At 37.6% G+C, this 25,342-nt stretch overlaps 1 protein-coding gene across 1 annotated transcript; it reads right to left on the reverse strand.

The window, feature by feature from the left end:
• Nucleotides 1-7,365: 7,365 nt before the first annotated feature.
• Nucleotides 7,366-25,342, reverse strand: LOC137283020 (splicing factor ESS-2 homolog). Its single transcript, XM_067814591.1, has 8 exons — nt 25,150-25,342; nt 22,378-22,540; nt 20,669-20,785; nt 19,764-19,912; nt 19,199-19,319; nt 17,653-18,011; nt 16,363-16,478; nt 7,366-10,670 (listed from the first exon to the last, which is right to left on the reverse strand). The coding sequence occupies exons 1-8, from the start codon at nt 25,261-25,263 to the stop codon at nt 10,331-10,333; spliced, it is 1,479 nt and encodes a 492-aa protein (XP_067670692.1). The 5' UTR covers nt 25,264-25,342; the 3' UTR covers nt 7,366-10,330.

A 25,342-nucleotide genomic window follows, 5' to 3' on the forward strand; every position in this document is an offset into this window, starting at 1 on the left:
AATATGAAGGAGCTACAGGTTGCTCGCACTTTAGGTATGACTTGAAACTTTTAAACTGTAGGTTTATAGTAATTAAAAGTAAATTAAACACCTGACAACGTGGGACAGTAAAACCACTTGACTATCACAGACACAAATTTAAAACTAGTAATTAAATCTGAAACAGTTTAACTATAAAAGAACTACACAATATTAAAACAGGCTATAGATCGCCAACAACAGCATCACACATCATACATCAAACACCATACATCATACATGTACTAGGGATCATGGGGACTTACAGTGCCTTTGCTATCTGGCGATTTATGAACTTAAAAATTAGCCACAGTTTAGAAGCACACAAATGCTGCATTCAAATAACTGGTTAGTCCACATTTCTTTTGATGGTCCCGGTCAAAGAGGACGTGTTTAAATAGCCCGCTAAAGAGTTAAAACAATCTTTCCTTGGCAACCACCCAGATACTGATTAAATATAGATGATGTTATCAAGGTGTGATCGAATCACGTTGATCAAACAGAATGAACGTGTATTTGTGATTTTTTTTTATCTTTCCTTCCTGGTCATATATGAATTTGACTGGTGATAGGACTGATTTTTTCATTTGCCCTGTGTGGAATATGATAAGGGACGTTTATCCATCAAAACATGTCATTATGCAGTACTGATTTTCAGAGTGCGAAATAGGTCTAAATTTTGCTATCCAGTCGGGCTTGCTGTGCCTGAAAGTTGCTAGCCCACAAAATAATTTACTAGTCCAAAATCTGAGTGTAGAAACTAAGCGAAAGGTTACAAATAACACGTCACAATTTAATTCTGGACTAACTAAAGTCCAGAAACTCTCCGCTCTATGGCCACTCTCTCACAGGCGACATGACAAAAATAAACGTGCAGTTGTTATGAACCTGTGCTAAGGATGAAAAAAAAAGAAAAAAATATTTTTCGAAAACACAAAATATAAACTCGTTCGCCCATGGGCATGGGAACAGGGGTCCATGGGCATGGGAACAGGGTCCCATGGGTGGGAATGTTTAGTTTCGTTCAGAATTAATGTTCTGGGCCCTTACTCTCCAAACGTTCGTAGCCCGAAAAATTCGTAACTTTGATCGTAGCCAATGTCTTAAGTTCGAAGTTCAAAAAGTTACGAACGTTTCGAGAATAGCATGGCTGGAGGTTATAAATGTGATGAAAGTATGTTCATAAGTATCATGACATAAATGTCAACTCGTTTTGACTTGATTCTGCTAAATGAGAGCGATATTTAAAAATCTCGCCTATGGGTGAGAAACATTTTGACCCATGACGAGACTATTTCCTGTTACTAAAAATACATATTTTTCCATGATTTGGGGGTTGTAAATGAATGAAACATTGTTTATAAGTATCATGACACAAAAATCATCTCATTTTGACTTAATTCCGCTAAATGAGAGCGATTTTGAAAAAAATAAACATTTGACCCATGGGCGAGAAAATTTACTTTTACTCAAAATACATATTTTTTCCATGTTTTGGAGGTTATAATGAATAAGGGTACATTCATAAGTTTCATAACACAAAACTCAACTCATTTCGACTTAATTCCGCTAATTTAGAGCGAATTTTAAAAATCCCGGCCATGGGCGAAAAACATTTGGTCCATTGGCGAGAATATTTCCTTTCACTCAAAATACATCTTTTCCCATGTTTTGGAGGTTGGAAATGAAAGAACCTACATTTATGAATATCTAAACAGAAAATTCAACTTATTTTCACTTAATTCAGTTAATCGAGGGCGAATTAAAACATATCTCGCCCATGGGCGAAAAACACTTTCGCGTCGGGTAAGTTGTTTATTTAAAGAGTAAGAGGATTATGAAGCATGGTCGTCTGGGTTTCTTTATTTAACTAATCCCACACGGCCTTCACCTGTAGAGGGAATGACTTCTGTTCAGTTATGACATTGCTTCTGTTCAGTTATATCTCCATTTCCTCCATACATCTTCATGTTGTTGTGCTTTTTCGTGTGTGTTTCTTATACACTGATTGGGATTGGTGAACAAGATTTAAGGTCACATGCAACCAAAAAATCAAACATAATTAAAACACAGTTATCACTTATTCATGATATATAAAATGCATAGCTGATGAAGAAAAAAACCCAAATAAACAAAACTATAAGCGTATAATCGCAAATCAAAAGTGCAATGTTTTGTACTTGGGATTACCTTCCTCGAAACGAAGCAGCCGCGATACCGAACCCAGTCAGTGCCGGTCATGTGCACTCAAGTGTAACGCAGCTGTTTCATTACACTGGTTCATTTGCCAATACACTTAGCCGGCTTATACGCCCGATAGGTGTTCATGGCATGTGGTCGGTGATTAAAGTTGTGTGTTGCCTATTGTCATCAGCAGACAGACAGGCATATTAGTGTCAGTAAACGAGACTGGGTCTCCTCTGTAACAGAATCTGCTTATCACAATCAACATGGGTTTTTTTATGTAACGAGTAGATTATTTACTTGTTTCTGTACACACAACCAAGGTTAGACTGCTGTTCACGACCTCATGCTCCGGGCATGCACACTCACTGGGTGGTAGGACAATAGGCCCGCAACGACATAACACCCTCAGACAAAACACCCCTAGGCTAAACGCCCTCAGGACAAAAAGTCCTCAGTGGGTAGGGCAAAAAGTCCTCAATGAAGATATATAACGGAATACCAACAAATCTTTCCTGCAGCACATGAATTTATTCTCACATGAACATAACATAATATGATATAATATAACATTAAATAAAGCATGTAATATCACATAATTCACAAAATCAGTTAATACTTGTGCTACTTTCAATACAGTTTACACCAGTCTAATGTTGTGGCCAATACCAGTTCTCTGTCAATGACTTGTCACCATTATTGAAGTCTGAGCGCAGATTTCGCAGTCTGTCTTTGTGCATGTCCCTCTTTCTTCTTACACGCTTGGGTGCTGGTCGAACCATCTTAACATGTCACAATGAGTACATTTAGCAGATTTCATTCCATAGTTAAAATAACAACTTCGTCACTTAGGAGCCCGTAACAACTGTCAGCAGTGGGAGGATATGCAAAGAAAACATCATGTTATCACCTATCATCTGGTACTTATCTGTACTGATTGTCAGCAGTGGGAGGAATTGTTCAGAAAACATCATGCTATGACCGGTCAACTCAAAAACACAGAGGGTGTTTTATCCGATGTCAGCACGATCTGTAGACAAATGAAACTTAGGATGTTGCTAATCGTCGACAGAGTAAAAATCCGGAGTGTCGACATAGCGTGGTCAACAAACCGTGACGGTGTTAAAGAGAATGTTTGCTTAGTGACTTGGCCAATCATGAGTAAATGAATTAAGTTAATCCTTTTAAACATTTGTAAGAAGACTTAAGGTGGCAAACAGACTATAATTTTACGTTATGGGCGTATCATGGGGAAATAAATTAACTTTGTATTTTTAACAATTTGTAAGATAATTTAGGTTGCAAACAAGCTATTTTTTACGTAATGCAAGTGGAAGGATTACCATTTTGGAGTTTCACATGCCACAAAACGAAAAAAAAGAAAGAAACACTTAGACCGCCCGTAGACGTCGCTACCGAATCATGGACGCTAGGATTCGGTCTTGCCGACAGACTTACTCACTTGAACTACACAGACCACGTTTCAGAGTTGCTTCGTCTTGGCTTAACATTCAGATTATTGAAATGGACTTTATCAAATGTTATTCTCAAATGTTAATACCTTTTTCATTTATATAGTACATATCTATATCAAAATATATTGTGCGAATATATACGACCAGAATGAACGTTACATATCCCCGTTACTTAGCGGGGGTATACTAAACCCCACACTGATATCACACTGTGCTTTTAATTGGTTTGTTAATTGCGAGCACCCAGGGCGTGAAGTCACCCATGTGGAACATCATCTTCCTTTCCCCGAACTGTCGACAAGTAATTTGGACGGATTGTTCGTTGTTGTCGACAGTCCGGGTATAGATCCATTTTATCCTATGGGTGTTAATTTGCAAGGGCTTTTTGTCCTGGGGGCGTTTAGCCAAGGGGTGTTTTGTCTGAGAGCGTTATGTCCTTGTGGGCTTATTGTCTGCCAACCACTCACTGCGCATGCGCTTTGAGCACAGTACAATTTTATAGATTGAATTGGCATTTTTTGTTTCTGTTATTGCATACCTAAAGGTATCAGAATCTGCAAAGTTGTGTTTTACGTTGCATGTGACCTTTTACAGTTCATATAAATACCGGAGCCGTAAACATATAATGCAAAATATAAATGAAACGTTTCGTCATCGATATGAACTATACATATTATTACATCAAATACAACTATTATGTAAGTAAACATAAAAAGGGTTTCGGTTTGTTGTGTCGGACTAGCTCTTTGTAGAAACACGGAACAACTGTGAGAAGGTTATTGATAACTTCATTAGTTTTCTGGTTTTCACAGTGAATACGTTTTTTGCTTCCGTTCACCGAAGCCACCATAGACCACAACGAGAATAGGCCAATCTTCAAGCAGTAAGGAACCGTGATAAAGTATGGAGTCGTTGTGTCTTCCTTGGCTTGATCATCCCCTCCGTTACCCCCTCCCCTAATCCACCCCTACCAGGACGGGTGGGATTGTGGGGCCGTGTGAGCGACAATTGGCTTGGTGGATAAAACCAGGGATAACCTACAAGAAGAATGCATTCCGCACTCTATCTAGCGCCTCCTTACAACTAACAGCTAAATATCAGAACACGTATCAATTGCAGAAAGATTGTCTCTGAAAATATATATGTGCCTGACCACAACTACTAATTAACTGTTGGCTCTTTTTTTCAAACACGAAGTAATCGCTTAGTATAACTTGACTTCTTCGGTTATGTTCCCACACACGGAGCGCGCCTCACACGGTTAGTGGGTGTTTGTCAACTTCTTGAAGAAGCATTAATAGCGATGTTGTCAGTTATTGCTAAATAGTTCCATGCACAATGGGTTGTCCTGAAAAGAGACAGACGTATTGTCATTTTATAGCTAGTTGTCCTTTCAGTGCTAATATTCTAGTCCTTAACTCATTAAGCCCGAGAGCCACTTCACTGCTCAAGTCCTTGAACCATATGCTGATTAATATTGCCTGACTCGCTGTGGAGAGACTAATTAGTGCGTATTCACGCCTGACATCCCTGACAGGTTTCGGGGATTCCAGGATCTCCCTCGTCATACAAGCAAGTCTTGATTGTTTAATTTGAATTTGTGTTTATTTTATGACAAGGTTTTACAAGGCCTCAAGCTCATGACTGGTGACGTGTGACGTCCTGTACAGAAGGTGACAGTATTTTGAGTTCCTTAATTACCCATTTAGGGCTTCTTAATTAACCAGTATTTGTTCTGAGGAAGCACAGACGATGTATGTTGTATTTAAGTGGTTACTGGCGAATGTCAATGGGATTGACAAGACATATTTCAATACAGCTGAAAGCTCTCACAACACTGTTTATTAATGTGTCCCAGCATAGTCTTTATGTCACTGGTTCACTCATTCTTAATCATAGCTTTCACAAATAACTTCAGCTTCATAGATGTATCTTTAATTTTGTTAGTATTTATAGAAAACCTAAATTGAAAAGAGTTCCAAGGCGTAGTATTCTAAGTGTATGTGTTGCTGGAAGTAAAGCTCTGAATTCAGGGCCAGTGAAAATCTGGAGCACCATAGGCCTTCAGCAACCCATGCTTGCCATAAAAAACGACTAAGAGGCGACTAACGGGGCTCGATGAATTGGTTGACACATGTCATCGGTTCCAGCTTGCGTAGACCGATGCTCATGCTGTCGATCACTGGATTGACTGGTCCAGACTCGATGATTTACAAACCGCCGCCATACAGCTGGATATTGCTGAGTGCGGCGTAAAACTAAACTCACTCACTAAATTAAATAATGTGTGATTATACTTTCATCTATTTTAAACCATATGTTTGCAAAATAAAGAAAACAACCGAATGAAAATATTATCGTCCACGAGCGAGATTAGTTGAATTAAGACCAGAATGATTTCATTTTCTCGCCATGATGCTTTTAAACACCCTTTCGTTCATTTACAACCTCCAAAACAATAAAAAAAAGTCCTATGTATTTTGAGTCCAAGTATTATTCTTGTACGTGTTACAAATTAACAGAATTAAGTCAAAATGAGTTGAATTTTATGCTATGATGCTTATACACATACCCTCATTCATTTACAACCTCCAAAATATGGCAAAAGATGCGTTTTGAGTAAAAGGAAATATTCTCGCCAATGGGTCAAATGTTTTTCGCCCGTGAGCTGAATTTCATGTCATGATACTTGTGAACATACTTTCATCCATCTACAACCCCCAGACATGGGAAATCATGTATTTTGAGTAAAAGGAAACATTCTAGCCAATGGGCCCAATGTTTTTCGGCCATGGGCGAGATTTTTAATTCAAATTGCTCTAAATTAGCAGGATTAAGTCAAAATGAGCTGAATTTCGTGTCTTGACACTCACAAATACACTTCCATTCATTTACAAACTGCAAAACATGGAAAAAACATGCATTTTGAGTAAAAGTAAATATTATCGTCGAAGGGTTAAATGTTTTTCGCCAATAGGCGAGATTTTAAAAATTGCTCTCAATTTTGCGGAGGCAAATCAGAACGAGGTGAAATTTCTATCATGATACTAATGAACATACTCTCATTCACTTACAGCATCCAGAACATTAATTCTGGACGAAATTAAACATTCCCACCCATGGGCGAGCGAGTTTACATTTTGAGTTTTAGAAAAAACCTTTTCTTTTTTTTCATCCTTAGCACATATTCATAACAGCTGCATGTTTATTTTTGTCATGTGCCTTGTGAGAGAGTGGCCACAGTGCGGAGAGTTTCTGGACTTTTGTGAGTCCAGAATTAAATTGCGATGTGTTAAATTAAAATAAATGAAAATATTATATTGTCCGCATGACACGAGTTTCATTATATTTATCGGTTATCTCATCATGTTTAATAGAATTTCTTTGTTTGATGTGTAATGCGGCACTTAGCAATATTTCAGCCATATGTCAGCGGTCTGTAAATAATCGAGCATGGACAGGGAAAATCCAGAGATCAACAGCATGAGCATCGATCAACCAAATACCTGATCCTATTAGTCGCCTTTTAAAACAAGCATGGGTTAATGAAGGCCAATTCTAACTCGGACCTTCAAGCAAGTACAAAATATGAAAAAAAACCCTCCGGAGATAATAGTCCCTTGGGGAAGCATGGCCAGTGGCAGTGTCAAGTGAACATGCAAGATAAAACAGCAACAACCTTAAACAACTATTACCATATTTTATTCAGTTTGTCACTTATCTTCACTGATTTTACATTTCACATCAAACACTCACTGAGTATGGTTTTATGCCACTTTTAGCAATGTTCCAGCAACATCATGGTGGGGAGCACCAGAAATGGGCCTCACACATTGTAATCGTGTTTGGGAAACGAATTAAGCCAAAGAAATTCCCCTTCTTTATCCTGCTCCACATAACAAAAAAGCATTGCAAGAAGTTTCTTGTTTACAATCACAATTTGGTTAATCATGACATTCCTTCGCAAACCATTTTACAGAGAACCCACTATGCTAAATTACACAATACACGAAAAGTTTATGCATTCTGCTGGACACTCTTTCTATTGTCAGGTTATTAAATTAGCATCTTGTTAATAACATTTCTTCAGGGACATAATATTGACTCTTTCCTTGAACTGTAGATGCAGTGTCTTCATTGTGTCTTCCCTACACAAAATGCTGGACACTCTTTCTATTGTCAGGTTATTAAATTAGCATCTTGTTAATAACATTTCTTCAGGGACATAATATTGACTCTTTCCTTGAGCTGTAGATGCAGTGTCTTCATTGTGTCTTCCCTACACAAAATGCTGGACACTCTTTCTATTGTCAGGTTATTAAATTAGCATCTTGTTAATAACATTTCTTCAGGGACATAATATTGACTCTTTCCTTGAACTGTAGATGCAGTGTCTTCATTGTGTCTTCCCTACACAAAATGCTGGACACTCTTTCTATTGTCAGGTTATTAAATTAGCATCTTGTTAATAACATTTCTTCAGGGACATAATATTGACTCTTTCCTTGAGCTGTAGATGCAGTGTCTTCATTGTGTCTTCCCTACACAAAATGCTGGACACTCTTTCTATTGTCAGGTTATTAAATTAGCATCTTGTTAATAACATTTCTTCAGGGACATAATATTGACTCTCTCCTTGAGCTGTAGATGCAGTGTCTTCATTGTGTCTTCCCTACACAAAATGCTGGACACTCTTTCTATTGTCAGGTTATTATATTAGCATCTTGTTAATAACATTTCTTCAGGGACATAATATTGACTCTCTCCTTGAGCTGTAGATGCAGTGTCTTCATTGTGTCTTCCCTACACAAAATGCTGGACACTCTTTCTATTGTCAGGTTATTAAATTAGCATCTTGTTAATAACATTTCTTCAGGGACATAATATTGACTCTTTCCTTGAACTGTAGATGCAATGTCTTCATTGTGTCTTCCCTACACAAAATGCTGGACACTCTTTCTATTGTCAGGTTATTAAATTAGCATCTTGTTAATAACATTTCTTCAGGGACATAATATTGACTCTCTCCTTGAGCTGTAGATGCAGTGTCTTCATTGTGTCTTCCCTACACAAAATGCTGGACACTCTTTCTATTGTCAGGTTATTATATTAGCATCTTGTTAATAACATTTCTTCAGGGACATAATATTGACTCTTTCCTTGAACTGTAGATGCAGTGTCTTCATTGTGTCTTCCCTACACAAAATGCTGGACACTCTTTCTATTGTCAGGTTATTAAATTAGCATCTTGTTAATAACATTTCTTCAGGGACATAATATTGACTCTCTCCTTGAGCTGTAGATGCAGTGTCTTCATTGTGTCTTCCCTACACAAAATGCTGGACACTCTTTCTATTGTCAGGTTATTAAATTAGCATCTTGTTAATAACATTTCTTCAGGGACATAATATTGACTCTTTCCTTGAACTGTAGATGCAGTGTCTTCATTGTGTCTTCCCTACACAAAATGCTGGACACTCTTTCTATTGTCAGGTTATTAAATTAGCATCTTGTTAATAACATTTCTTCAGGGACATAATATTGACTCTCTCCTTGAGCTGTAGATGCAGTGTCTTCATTGTGTCTTCCCTTACAAAAACCATCACCACTCACCAGTTAACATAGAGGTTAACAACCATTTCTGGAATGTCATCCCACATTTTCAGGATCTGATCTGTTCCATATCTTCCATTGTATATTTTATGTTACCATGAGAATTATGAGTGAATTTGACTGAGTGAGTGAATTTGGGTTAAATGCTTCGTGAGTTGTATGTCAGTCACCGTAGTGAGTGGGCTCTATGTTTGAGCTAGTGAGTTTAGTTTCACGCCTCAAACAGCAATATTCCAGCTATATGGCCCCAGTCTATAAATAATCGAGGGCCAGAAAATATAATCATCAACATCATGAGCTTCATCCTGTGCAATTGGGATATGATAACAATATCAAGCAAGTCAGCAAGCCTGACCAACAGATCCCATCATTATGCTTATGACAAGTATGGGTTGATGAAGATCAATTCTAACCTGGATCTTCACAGACATGTTTGAGGAAGAGTCAGATGGATGCAGGTCTTTGATGATCACCTGCAGGACCACACCACATTATGTTACATGAATTATGCTGCTCCGCAAAGTATTTTAGTTAAAGGTGTGGTAGAATGAAAACTGAGATGGTGCAGTTTTAGACACTGAGCATACAAGTTCCTGGCATGTCAAAGGGGCATTACTCTGCACAGCAAATTCTGCCACCTGGGCCATCTATCCCTACATGATGAAAACAAAAAGGAACTAAAATTACACAAGTCAGCACACAACAAATACTTCAAAATGACACAAGAAGATATTGTTCCTTGTAACTTGTATCGTTGTCCCAGTCAAAAGCCCTTTTTAAGAACACATCCCAGATCTTCTTGTCAGACTTCAGCAAGGTCAAAACATTCATCACCAGCTTCAGTCAACACTAAATAGATGTGGGCACAGTTATGGTTTAGGCACTCCCAATCACACTTACAGAAGTTTCATTCTCAGAACTGGCACTAACATTAAACCACAACTTGCAGTCCATTGCCGAAAATATTGCTGAAATTCTCACTCACTCCATTACTTAAAGTCAAATATCACAGTTAAGCCTTTGCAATGCCCTTTGAAGCTTCAAAAGAAATCCTGAGCCTTCGGTCTCTTGGGCAACTGTAAAAGATTGTCCGTGAGCGATGATATATCACTTCCGTCACGCTTAGGCGTCCTTCGGTCACTACCAGGAGTCCTTGAGTCTGTGCTTGGTGTATTTGACCTTGATTTTGGTGTTCCACTTGGGGTCAAACTTAAAGGTGTTCTGTCGCCTGAGTGTCGTGTAGGAGATGGGCTGTAACTGGCCCGAAGAGCTTTATCAGTATGTGATTTTATCCCCAGTTTTTTGCTGACTAAGCGTTGAGCTGCAGGAGACATGGAATTCACACGATCTGTTGTGCTCATCGCAAACTTTGGGGATGGGCTGAAAATACAATTGGAAAATATGAAATTACATGTATCTCAGAAATAGGATATGGTGGCATAGGGGTACTGGGGTAGTCTAGAGGTTAAAGTGTTTGTTAGTCAAATGGAAATCTGGGTTCGATTCCACACATGGGTACAATGTGTGCAGCCCAATTCTGGTGTCCCCTGCTGCGATATAGCTGGAATATTGCTAAAAGCAGCATAAAACAATACGCACTCACCAATGGTGGCACAATGTAGAAATGTCCCCAAAATTCAGGCAGATTATATTTTACTTTACAGAAAAACAGAAATATTTTAAGTGTTAACAAACACGGTAGGATATCACCTTGAAAAACAGTCAAAACTGTGTGATTAGCCTTGCAGCTGATCATGGTGTAGTCATATTTCTCTTCAGCTCCACGGGGCATACCGACCATGCGATAAACTTGTAGGTCCAAGTTCATGTTACTATCTCATTCCACCGATAAGCTAGCATTTTTCAAAAAACTGGTTCACATGTCCTTGGACTCCAGTTCTACCATGTTTTTGCCTACTCAACAAAGAGAACTGTCAGAGATACAGATCCATGTTGTAACATAGTACGCAATCTCTTCTACAATTCAATACTCATCTGGCAGTTAGGCATATTTGTGTTGACACTCTGAATGATTTTTTTTTTTTTCTGAAATACTATATCACAAAAGGAAGCACTAAAACGTTTACCACAATAAATGTCTTAATGACACAGCTTAATCCTGGGTCAGTGAAAGGTCACACGTTATCTTGTTACTTGACATTCATGAAGAAACTTATCTCTATTTGCTTGTAAATGAAGGTATGTTTCCATGTAGTTTCAACTTTCTTCATTAAATTTGTAGCAAATTAAAATAATGACCTTATTTTCAACCTGTTTGAACTGGATTCACTATGAAAAGATAATCTGAATGCATGTCTATGTCTGCTAAAATTTAATCATTAATCCATGCTTGAATAACAGAACATGAGTGAGTGAGTGAATGAGTTTAGTTTTATGTTACATTTAGCAATATTCCAGTTATGTGCTGGCAGTCTGTAAATAATCAAGTCTGGGACTGAAAATCCAGCAGGAGCATCGACCTGCGCAATTGGGAACCGATGACACGTGTCAAACAAGTCAGCAAGCCTGATCATTCTTTGGTTTCACATTAATTTCAGACTCGCTGTGTGCATGTGCAGAGTGTGTAAAAATATCTACTGGCTAAGTTCCGCTTTGGTCATACGTTTACTGATAGTGTAAATACACTCAAAACAAAATGATAAAATAATGATTATTGACGAGTGACAACTGTTCATATCTCACTAAATATATCGATTTGCTTATGCTTTTCAGTTATTGATGTCCTATTTTGGTTGCGGCTGCATCAGAAATGTGTGTTTTGTTAGTTTTGAGAAAGGGATGTGCGGGAAGAACGGTGGTGGTGAGATGTGTTTATACAAGAACTTATTGACATAAAATAAATTAAGCTCTTTATTTCACTACTCCCGGTTTTTGGTGCATACAAGCATAAAAATAAGTTGTAATAGACATAAAACTATATATTTGGTTTGATTACAGTGTGTTAACACTATTGGTAAATGTACGCCCAAAGCAGAAGTTAGCCAGTAGATATTTTTACAGGCTCTGCGCATGCGCACAGCGAGTCTTAGATTAATGTGGTGGAACGGTGGTGCTGAGATGTGTTTATACAAGAACTTATTGACATAAATTAAGCTATTTATTTCACTACTCCTGGTCTTTGGTGCATACAAGTATAAAAAGTAATCGACATAAAACAATGTATTTGTTTTGATTTATCATTTTCTTTAGAGTGTGTTTACATTATCGGTAAACATCTGACCAAAGCGGAAATTGGCCAGTAGATATTTTTACACGCTCTGCGCATGCGCACAGGGAGTCTTAAATTAATGTGAAACCAACAACCAACAACCAACAAATATACTGAGAAACATACATTGTTTTACCATGAGTAACACTAATTGTGTACGTCAATCCTATTCTCTACATTATTAGTCCCTAAACATATATGTTATGGTTCTGATAACCACTATCTCATAAGAATGCTTAGTCATGGATTATTTTCTTTCATTTTTACTATTTTTCATAATACAGCTTGACATTTTGTCATTGAATAACCAAGGGAAACATTTTAATGTGAATAAAAGTCAGTGTAGATGTTAATTTAAACCATAAAGACACAGAAACTTCACATATGTTTTTTACCCAATAGATCAGTTCTCAGTAAAACTATTGCCATACATATAATTTGACAAACGTATTGCAATATACCGATATATAGCGGCAATGCTGTGCAGCCAAATAAGTGACTTGCTTTGGTATCACACATTATTTGCATGCCCTGTCTGGTTGATAACACTCTGGTTACGCAAACTGTACCCACTTTGCACGACAAACTATATTTTGCATGTAAGACCACCAATAATGTCCAGTGCAGTAAAGAAATGTCAGTCCAATATTTTGCACATCAGCACAATGGTTGCTAGATCACTCCCAGTAAAGAGATGTGAATCAAAACTTTGCACAGAAGCACAGTTATTGTTATATCACACACAATAAAGAGATGGTAGTTAAATATCTTGCACATCAGCACAATTATTGCTATATCAAAATCTGTAAAGAGATGTGAGTCCAATATTTTGGACATCAGCACAGTTATTGTTATGTCACAGCCAGCCAATTTGAAGGAACTGCATTTCAAATGTAAACAAACGCAGCCCACTCGCGAAAACATGTTTTGCTACGTGAGTTTCCGCTCGCGACCGAAAATTCTCCGAAGATGGCCGAGCGTGTTTCCAGTATTACTGACATTGTTTCCGATAGGGCCGATGTGTTCCTGTTATTACCGCTAAACTACCGATATCGCTGCAATTGTTTCGCGAGTGGGCTGCATTTGTTTACATTTGAGATGCAATTCCTTCAAATTGGCTGTAATTCCTTCAGTTACTTAGGGGGGCCTGAAGATATATCAGACGACTATTTTGCACATTAGCACAATTACTGCCTTATCACACCCAGTAAAGATATGTCCTTCCCCTACTCTTCAAATCAGCACAATTAACATTATATCAAACCCATTAACGAAATGTTAGACTGTATTTTCCCCTCCTAGTTATATCATGAAATCTTCACAGCTGGGACAAATCATAAACATAATAGCAATTTCAGAAATCTATCCTGATGTGCTTATTTTTATGATATGATTCTTGGTAGAGATAGCAATTACTTTTCTGACTTGATGTGCTGCGAATAAATCTATTTTCACAAATTCACACCATTGTTGCACAATACAAATCGTTCTCCATCATGTTTTATTTAATCATCTTCTGGCAAAATGAGTGACTGAGTTTATTTTAACTTGTCACCCTCAGCCATATTCCAGTGATATGGTGGCAGTCTGTAAATACTCGAGTCTGGAACTAGCAACTATGTGTTCTACAGCATGAGCATTGATATATGCAACAGGGATACCGAGTTTGGTATGATAGATAGAAAAAGTGAGTTAGTTACGCCACACTCAGCAATGTTCCAGCTAAATGGCGGCTGTCTGTAAATAGCCGAGTCTGGACCAGACAATCCAGTGATCAGCAGCATGAGCATCAATCTGCGCAACTGGGAAATGATGACATGAGTCAACTCAGTCAGCGAGTCTGAACACCCGATCTCACTTGTCACCTCTTATGACAAGCATGGGTTACTGAAGATCAATTCTAAACCAGATCTTCATGGATCTCTTCCAATAGAACTCTTACATAGAAACAATTTCACTACCACTAACAGTGACAGTAGATTACACCATTTCTGATAATAGTTGCATTTGGAGGAATTACTCTGGGAAGCAACAAAAGTTAAAAGTCTTCTTTTTAAGTTTGGTTTTGGATATGTTTGTTGAGCCAAGATGTTTGCAATATAAAGATGTTCATAAGCTTATTTCAACTCAGATTATCAGATAAGTTAAAACAGTCCTGGTGCTCTTCCCTGAAAATAAACAATGAACTAATGTCATCTCAGCTTTCCTTGCAATCATTTTGCGCATCTAGCAAGTTGCAGGGGCATTTTTTCACTGAATTAAAAGAAAATTAAAGGAAAACCATGTTCTAGACATTCGTTTCCCCTCCCACAACTTCTAAAAATGTTTCTCAAATAAGTAAAAGAAAATATCTATCCCTGCAAAGACTGCATTTTAAATCAGTGTTAAATGTTGAGTGCTTTTTATTGTTTAGCCTTTGTGCCCACTTGAGAGCTGCTTTTAGTGCAATTTAGGAGTAGTAATTTTAGAGACTGGGTGTTACACCAACTATGACGATAGTCAAAGATTCTGTACATCATGTATATCTACAGGTCCAAACTATATTGAAGATGAATTCTATGTACTGTTCATTTGTGAATCCTATTCACAACTTGGAGAGAGGCTCATTACAAAATTTGATGAAAAGCCTTAAATCGTATATTCCTTAGCAAATCTTTTCAAGAATACTAATGTAGATACTGCATCTACTTTATGTTAAAAGGATCATTATAAGCTCACTTGAAAGATTATTGTGCCCCTGACTGCACTGGATTTTCTTTTCTTAACGTATTTTAAACTCTGTCTGTATGTTTGTCTGTCTGACTGTTTATTTTCATTGCCTATGGTAGTGTAGGGCATCATCCAGGGATCAGAATAGTCTTTAAATAGCAACAGGATATAATTACAGATGTACCATATACCAGTATTCATTTCATGGAAAATGTGATACATCTGTGATACAACCTATTTTCACCTAATCAGTCTGTTTACTAATCCAACTCTTGATATGTTAAAAAAAATATCAGCTGCCTCATGCTCTATGCCCGTGGAAGTCGCACTGCTTGTGCTTATGCTTAAATACCTGACTGTGAGGGTGTGGCTTTGAATCATGGATGGGATTCAACCCAAGCACTAGAATCTGCACTTTACAAAGAAAGTGTAATCCCAAATATAACATAAGTCATATGTAAGTAACTGCTGCAAACTGGCAGTAGTATGGTCCATAATAAATGTGGTCTTAGGATTTTAGCAAAAGAGTTCAATAAAAACTGCAGATATATCTTGAGTTAAGCACATGAGTATGCCATATTGAGTACGCATGTTTCACCCATGTTGTCACATTTTTTTTCATTGCATTGTCTATTGTATTATTTTCCTCAGTGTAACCTGGAGTCAGTGAGTTAAGTTTTACACTGCTTTTAGCAATATTCCAGCAATATCACTGCCGGGGCACACCAAAACCAGAAGAGGAATTCACAGGTTGTATCCATGTGGGGAATCGAGTGGGACTTGAACCCCGAAAATAAAAAGTGACAAAATGTTCCTTTAACAAGATCTAAAAAACCCATTTAAACCTAAAACAAACAATTTCTGCTCAATATGAACAATCTAAGGGAAATAACTCTTGTGAATTATCTCCCCTTGCAAGTAACAACAAGCAGAATTATAGCGTGCAACTTTTCACAGAAGTCAGACAATACCTGCCAGTTTACCTGTAACTTATCAAATCTGGATGATACATACAGTTGATTGATGAGTTCATACATTTGGACACTACTACATTACTATATGTTTTTCTGAGCACATACTGCCAATATCTGACCTGGACACAAAACGTACATTACAGTGTATTATGAAAAGTACCTGGCTAGATTTCTGGTAACCTGCTTGATTGCATTCTGTTTCTTGTCACGGTGAGCCTTGCTTGCTTTTTCCGCTAGTTCTAATGCCAGTTGATCCCTCTTTGGAACTGCAGGAATCTGTTGAAAAACATTTCAAAAGTCATATACAACATGTGGATTATCATAATTTGCATATGGACCAACTTATCATAAAAATAGAAAAAAAAAACCAAAACAACAAAATAAAATCAATCATTGGTAGCGTGTCAATGTAACCAGGTTACTTAGCTAATACTCAGGTAATACTGTTCACAGAGGAAGTAAATACATACATCCTTGATAAAATACATCCTTAAACCATGTGATCATCATTGCTTGTGGTCATGCAGAAACCTTTTCCACACAAAAAGGTAATAAAAACATGCAAACATTCCTTTGCATGCATGTTCTGGACACATAGATTCTGATTTGCTTGTTTATAGAAAATACATTAAAACAGCAGCATATGAAAAAAAGAAATTTTGAAGTGATTTTAATAAACATTTCACGAGCAAACTATTTGGACCACATATTTATTATTTCATTTCTGCATGCACTCCTACAAAACCTACCACGAACACTGGATCGTGTTAGCCACCTCTTATGACAAGCATGGATTGCTGAATACAAAGTGTAACCTTGGCCTAGATTTTCGAAGCTCTCTTTGTGCTAAGAGAGTTGTACGTTTACGTTATTGTATGGCACTTAAGACTATTATAGCACTAAGAGAGCTTCGAAAATCTAGGCCCTGGATCGTTAAAAGTTTCTCACGAAGTGACATCATTTCTTGTCTGTTTGCTTTGTTTTATGTCACTCTCAGCCATATTCTAGCTATGTTGCAGTGGTCTGTAATTTATTCAGTCTGGACCAGACAATCTAGTGATCAACATCAAGAGCATCAATCTATGCAACTGGGATACGATGACACATGTTAACTAGGTGACAGAGCCACACCACCTTGTCAAATAAGTCGCCTTTTACTACAAACATGGGTTACTGAAGATCAATTCTCACACAAATCCTCACAGATTTCTTATAAAGTGGCACCTGATGGGCTGACAAACCAAGACATTTATCATTAAAAAAGTAATGTCAGAACAGTGTATGAAGCTGTCATCAGATCAGTTCAAAGAGAGGTAACATGTCATGACATCAGTACCATCAAATACATGGAATTCTGCAGATTCGCAAAAAATTTTCATCCCTGAATAAGACTGATAACTGGGTCACTCAGTCACAAGAATCATAGTCTCAAATCCTCCTGTCAACCTACCTTAAACACTGGCCCGGGGGTAGAGGGGAGTGGTGTCCCTCCCCCGTCAAGTCTGAAGGGTGTACTCTCAATCTCTCCCCATGTCATCATGGGTGAGTCATCAACTCCCGGTGCTGGTGACGGGGTCGCCACAAACCCATAACCATTCACATTTGGCGACATAGAAGGTAAGATTTCCTTTCCGTCATGTCCAATTTTCCCCAGATTTGCCAGTGCCTTGAATGATGCTGCCTCCTGCATCTGTTGCTTGCTCTTCACAATGTTGTGTGGGTTAAACTGGAAGCGGGTGTTTTCATGAATTATCTCCCTTGGTTTATGCTTTTGCAGTTCAATTAGTTCCTTGGCACTCAGTGATTCCCCTGAAGTAAAATAAAAGTAATAATTGAAATTATCAGATGAGAACCACCATTATGACATATATCACAAATATTATTCCTTATATCATGTATATATAGTTCTTATTTATTTCAACAATTTGTTTAAACCTAATATTACTTCTGAAATAATGAGAAACGATAAGATGAAACACAGTTGTATGTACATGATCTTTGAAAAGAAGCTTGACAGAGTAGTGGTTGATATCATGAGCAAACATGCCACTTCCGAGCAGTGACATGCTAGTATCTGCAATAATTAAAAACACAATGCAATACTGAAACACCATATGCCAGCAAAGAGTAAGCAATCGAGCGAGCGAGCGAGAGTGAATTTAGTTTTATGCCATTTTTAATGATTTTCCAACAATATCATAGCTGGGGACACGAGAAATGGGCTTCAGACACTGTACCCATGTCAGGAATCAAACCAAGGTTTTAGGTACGCCACGTTAACCACTTGGCTACCCCCATCGCCCCTTACCAGCAAATAGTAAATGGGAATGGGTAAAGATTACTGATGGTTGCACACTTCATTGATTGAGACAATTGGATGACACAATACAATCTTCCTGCTTGACAGGTTCTACTTCATCACTTACGTTAATGGGTGACTTTGGTTTAATGCAGCACAGTATTCCAGATGTGTCAGCTTAAAGTGGCCTTGCTTGCAATAAAAGGCGGCTACACTTGTCGTAAGAGGTGACTAATGGGATCAGGTGGTCAGGCTCGCTGACTTGGTTCACTATTGCGCAGATTTACGCATATGTTGTTGATCACTGGATCATCTGGTCCAGACTCAATTACTTACAGACCGCCACCATATAGCTGGAATACTGTGTGTGTGGCATAAAACTAAACTCACTCACTCACTGAAGTGGACGGAAAGACTCATAATTTTGGACACCAACTACTTTGGCAAAACCTACAAAACTAGGAGCAGCGCTGACCATCCTAAAAATACAATCAAGATGAACATAGATTCAAAACGCATAACTACTGGTTCCTGGCATGCAAAAGGGACATAACTCTGTGAATTATTGTGGGTCAGATGACAAGATCATCTCTCACCTCCATTACAACAGACAACCCAACAAATCTTATTCCATTACATTATCACAATCCTACCTACTGCATCCCAGGCAGATATCACCAAATGTGACTGAACTTACCGTCAGGAACATACATAAGGGCATTCTGAGGTTTATACTTCCACGTGTCTACTTTCCCTGTCCCAGCTTCTATCATCGCCTGTTCCTCAATACTGGGCAGTGCTAGCTTCTGCTCGTGCTCCTGTAACCAGAAACTGTTATCATGATTACTTGTTCACAGCATGAACTTCTGTGTATATCAATGTAAACTAGTCTGCCTCTAGTTGTCTGGTTGTTTAGAATTAAGGCCAGACGTGTTTATTTCTTGGTCACAGAAAACCTAAAGAAAGGAGAGACTAAAGATATTTAATACCACCAATCAAAGTACTATTCATACTAAATACTAAAGGCATTTCATTTATGAAGTGTATATGGGCAAAACAAAATCTAAAAATTCTTGCAAGCTTACATTTTTGGACAATAAAAACAACAAAATTTTATTCTTAGAAAATGTGGAAAAATATTTATTTATTGTTCCATTATTCTTGATAAAAACTACAACATGCAAATTCGTAAAACAGGAGATAAACTTGGTTTGAACGTAATTCGAAAAAGAACAGGCTTAAAGTATGAGTAACACATTCACCATTTCCTGCTTCTCCTCCTTGTCATACATCCATGCATGTTTTTCTCTGTGTTTACGTTCACCTTCTTTAAGAATTTCGACAAATGATGCATTATCTTCACTGGTGTTCCTGTTCAGGTATTGATCCAGACTTAATTCTTTCTTCTTTTCTAGAAACACAAATGGAAAACCATCCATGAACATGTTAACAATGTACAGAGGAAACCTGTGTTCCTAATTGTCTAAATATTGCCAATATTACAATGTGTAACATTGTGTTCAGCTGCAAATGCACTCTTCAAAAACAAGAGGAGATAATGACCTTTCAATTTGGATTGGAAATGTAAACGTTAACATTTCAAGGACAGACATCTTATGAACGTACCACCATTTCCCCCTATTACCACCCCTACACACAACACATGATGTAGCCCCGTACATGTGCATGGGGTCCCATTCTTGATTTTGACGTTTTTCATGAAGGTTGGGAAAACACTTAGAACATTAGTTTTGACACTCATCTTGCATCATACATTTGTTAGTGTTTGTTTTTAGTTGTTTGTTTCAAAATCAAAATCGTATATATGCAAATTACATGCCATACAAAAATCATCTTAAAGCTGTCCCTTTCTCTGTACTCCTCAATCGTAATAAATAGTGAGCTGTGTCAATATGTTAAACATAGTTTGTTAAACAACATTTTTATTTTAAGGAAAAATATTCTGCAAAAACCTCACAGAGTTGCTATGATGTTCTGACTACGATCAGCATTTCATTGAGTATGTTATGTTTATTAGTTTTTGAGCTAGACTGCAATTCATTGGTCCGCCACTGGGCACAAAATCATGAGTTCATTATAACCCTGGACTGTTGGCAAAACTGTAGCCAAACATTCATCCACGTTACCACTTGGGGCTAGCACCTACCAGCATCATTCTGCAACTGTGGCTGCTCATCAGTGCCAGGGTCACCAGGCATCTTCCGAGATGGGGAGCGAGTCCTGGCCGAGGCATCAGGTGTTTCAAACGTATCTGGGGAGTTGTCTGGCGAAAGAGATTGCATCAGTTGTAGCAGCAATATAACTCTAGTGATGGGAAGTGTGAACCACATCCACTACTGATCACTACTGAGGACTTGTGGTAAAAAATTTTCAAGTATAATCAAATTATATGCATTTTTATTAAATTTTAAGGTAATCACTGATTTTTAAGGGGTTTTGCCCCATTTTTTTCCTTATTAATATTTTTTCATAACTAATATTGTCATGCAATGAAATGCATGGAACCAAGAAAGACACTGGAATTGTAATTATACAAACAAAAGTGCTTAAAATTTGAATTTTGAAAATGAAGTTGACAGACATTTACATGTCCACTCTTGACTTTACACAGAGTGGTCAACCATGCGTGACATCACACAAATCGAAGCAACCTTATTGAAATGATGTACCTAGAGAATAATACCAAATTGATACAGTAACAGCTCTGAAACTCTGGATTAAGACTAAACCAATTGAGGGACATTTGGCCAAAACATACACGTTTCTTTCACATTACCAACATGCACACCTATTGCCTGTACACATCATCTGAAACTGAATTACCCATACAGGAGCAGCATTTGCCATTCACAGAGGTATGCAAGTTCCATGTGGACATGTTGATGGTTTTGCAAAACAAACAGGCCTCCAGGAGGATACAGTGATGTAGACAGTTTGACAGCACGTGGTGAGGTGAAGTGAGGTGCAATGTGGTTTAACATTGTACTTTAGAATATTTTGCTCATACGATGACATGCATGTGTATGTATGACATGCATGTGTATGTATGTATGACATGCATGTGTATGTATGACATGCATGTGTATGTATGACTGCATGTGTATGTATGTATGACATGCATGTGTGTGTATGTATGACATGCATGTGTATGTATGTATGACATGCATGTGTATGTATGTATGACATGCATGTGTATGTATGACTGCATGTGTATGTATGACAGCATGTGTATGTATGACATGCATGTGTATGTATGACTGCATGTGTATGTATGACTGCATGTGTATGTATGACATGCACGTGTATGTTTGACTGCATCAGTCTGTCACTGTCACTCATAATTTCACCATTCTCACTAACATACAATCAAGGATAAACCTAGGGCGTGTTTCTGTGGTATTTCAACATCAAAATATGAACTGCCTACGACAGAAATTTGGGTTGTGTCAACTGAACAGAAAACACTGCGTCCAAACAAACACAAGTACATATATGGCAATAAAAGCTTATGCTTAAAAACAGTATGAGAACCTGTACAGAAACTATTGTCTTCCATAACACTGTGTCATATCTATACCAGCAACTCTTAGAATGCCACTCAAACAAATCAATAAATGTTCATATCATTTTCCACAATTGCATAAAAGTGAACCAGTTTTAATCCACATGCAATAATATCCCAGACTGGTGTTAAAACAAGTTCAGATTGGTTTTAAAACAAGTTCCGACGATGAAAGATGTGTTTGTAAATATCTTTCATTTCATAACTTTTGCTTTTTGTTCATGATCATGAATGATCATGCCTTGGGAAAAATTATGAGCTTATCAAAACAAGCTCTATTAAGACATACTTACAAATACTTGATGCTCCTGTTGACGGTCGGAGATCTTTACACCTCATCTGTATTTCTCTCAGTTTCACTAAGTCATTCCTCTCCAGAGCATCATAGTATTCTGCTTGTGAGTTCAGATTGGGAAGATCTGGGTAGAAATCTCTGGTGATAATCTCCTCAATTCCCTACAAGATGCACAGGAACATGATTTAATGCTCTAGGCTTAGACACAAATTCAACTGAATTCTGTATTTTATACAAGATGATGAGACACAGAAGTAACAGGGTTCAGTGAACATCTTGCATAAGAAACCTGAGCTTGACTTGAAGCACAGTAAGTACAAAATGTGTGTTAATCCAGTCTATCTGTTGATAGTAGATTACTCGAGCAGTCTAAGGTGAAGGGTATAAACACAGCTAATCCCATTAACAGCTTGGAAAAGTAAACATGAGTCTAAATACCTTAGGGTGATTAAACGAAGCTAACACGTATTGGCAATCAAGTTCAGCTGTTCACAGGTACACAGTAGAAACATACTGACTTCAGATTTTCTATGTCTACAACTGCAGGAGAGTTAAATCAGCTACAGAATGAGTTTTCTCATGATACGTCTTTGCAGGGCATTCTAAACATGTACATTACTTGGCCACAAGTGAGTCACCATTAGTGAAATTTCCTAAGACTTATTTACTTGTGTTGTTTGGATGGAGTGTTTTCTGTTCTGAAGACGCAACCCAAATTTCTGTCACAGGCAGTTCATATTTGCAAGAATAACTTCTCAACATTCATAAGAGTAAAATATCATGATACATGATAATTATTTTGATATTTTGAAGACATCTTGGAAATCATCTTCAGCTATTTGTACATAACTTTCTTTTATCTCTCCATGGATTAGTTATTGAATGACACCTGAAGAAGCACCACATGTAAGTACTAGTGTTGGGATCAGCATCTAAAACCATAATTGATTATTGATGTCTTCTGTTGATCGCTGATCAACTATTGATAAATGATTGACTACAAGCATGGATATACAAACACAAGACAAGCTGACGTGTGACTGCTACACAATCGCTTGATTAAAAAACACACTGACAAAAGAATATTGAGAATCATGGATTAATTGACAATCAGTATGAATGTAGACCACTATTTTTACAGTTAAGTGATACTTACATCAATTATTTGTGAGTGTAAAAAATGAGAAATGTTGAACTCAAGATTTACGTTTCAAATTTGATGCAGAAATCAGAATAGAACGGCTATAAATCTAAGAGGAGATGTGATAAATATCAATAAAGCTATCCATTTCCATTCTTGTTCATGAAGTCGACAAGAATTGAGCCTTTCGCAAATACAAAATGTTTTCTTGAAGCACATGTGCAGGAAAGCAGGCATTTTTTTGACATTCTGAGGCCAGTCAATCAAATTGCTTGTTTTGATCATGCATTGTGTTTCCAGGCTTATTTGTTGGTTTAAGAACCATGTTTTCATGACATTAGTGTTCCCTCTAGGCACATTTAGGAGGGCGCAGCGCCCTGCCCTTTGACTTTTGTGCCCTGCCCTTTTTATTTTGCGCCCTGCCCTTTCTTGCCTCAGTCGCAGTCGTTTACTATGATGAGTGTGTATTTTCCAGATTTGAAATGCTTTTTTCAAATTTTAATCTTAAAATACAAACTGAGAAGAGTAAGAACAAACTTTAGAATTGAAATTATAAGACCATTTGACTTCTTATACATTTTGTTGTTTTTTAAATAATCCTCACCAACATGCCCTTTGAGGTTATGAAGTGCCCTTTTCCATGAAATTACCCTGCCTTTTCTGAACCCTAGGTGGAACACTAACACATATTACATTTACAAAACCTTAATCAATGCTTGCACATTCAAACATATAACAAAACATGGATCTAAATAATATGTATCCATGCTAAAACTGTTATCACGCTGCAACTAGTGCAAGCCACTACCAGAACAAGAAGAAAACAACTGCTCCCTCAACAAGCTATAAATAGAATTAACTTCCTGTATCACGGCTGCAGTTGAATGCCCATCTGAAGAAATCAACAAATCTTGCATGTACACCAATCATTTATGCTCTTCTTGAAGATGGTATACAGTGTTACCAATTAGGAATTTTCTTCATTTGAATATCAACGTTTGATTGTCAAATGATCAATAAACTCATTATTTGATCAATCAGTGCACCAATAATGTGAACAACCTTCAATAGACAACCATGGTAAACTTGATTAGTGTACCTAATATCTATTGTTTAAACATGTTAAATAGTTTTCTAAATAATCACCAGAAAATTTACTGGAAACAATGTGTATGTAGTAGTTCAGCTAGCTAAACGTCGTGTTTCTGCCAAGGCATACACCGTCGTTTAGCTAGCTGAACTAGAGTATGTAGCTGAGATGATTTCCCAGCTGGTAGACAAGCATTGAACGCAATCCGACCGAAAATCTAATGAAAATTATTCTTCCAAGAGTCAATTAACATGTTTGTCTATGGGAATTTTACTAATGATGACTCACTTATGGCCAACTACTGTATCGTGTGTATATTATGGTTCACTGTTATATTTAAATCTTATCACAGGCAATATGAATATGTTACCGAGATTGACATTGTCAGGCGCCTGTGAACGCTATTTGGTCAGTTTTAAATACACTGAACTGTTCAGACCTTGTCATCTTTTCAGATTAGTCTCGGTGTTGTGTAACAGGACAAGGGGTTTAGTCATCTTGCAGTTGTGATGATGAGCGAAATCAGTGGCAGTATTTACCTGAGTGTATGTGTCTTCGTCTAACACTGTTTTCTTCTTTTCAGTTCCCGTATCACTTTTCTTGGTCTTGTCTATCGATACCAAAGCCCGAGAGGCAAGTGTCTGTAACGCCATTGCCCTTTATCAGACTTACTTCTCTGCAAAGTAGGATGTTTTATCTGTTGACAAATTTCGACGACGAAAAAACGACGCC

This window comes from Haliotis asinina, chromosome 1 (genome assembly GCF_037392515.1).
Source record: "Haliotis asinina isolate JCU_RB_2024 chromosome 1, JCU_Hal_asi_v2, whole genome shotgun sequence".
NCBI lineage: Eukaryota > Metazoa > Mollusca > Gastropoda > Lepetellida > Haliotidae > Haliotis > Haliotis asinina.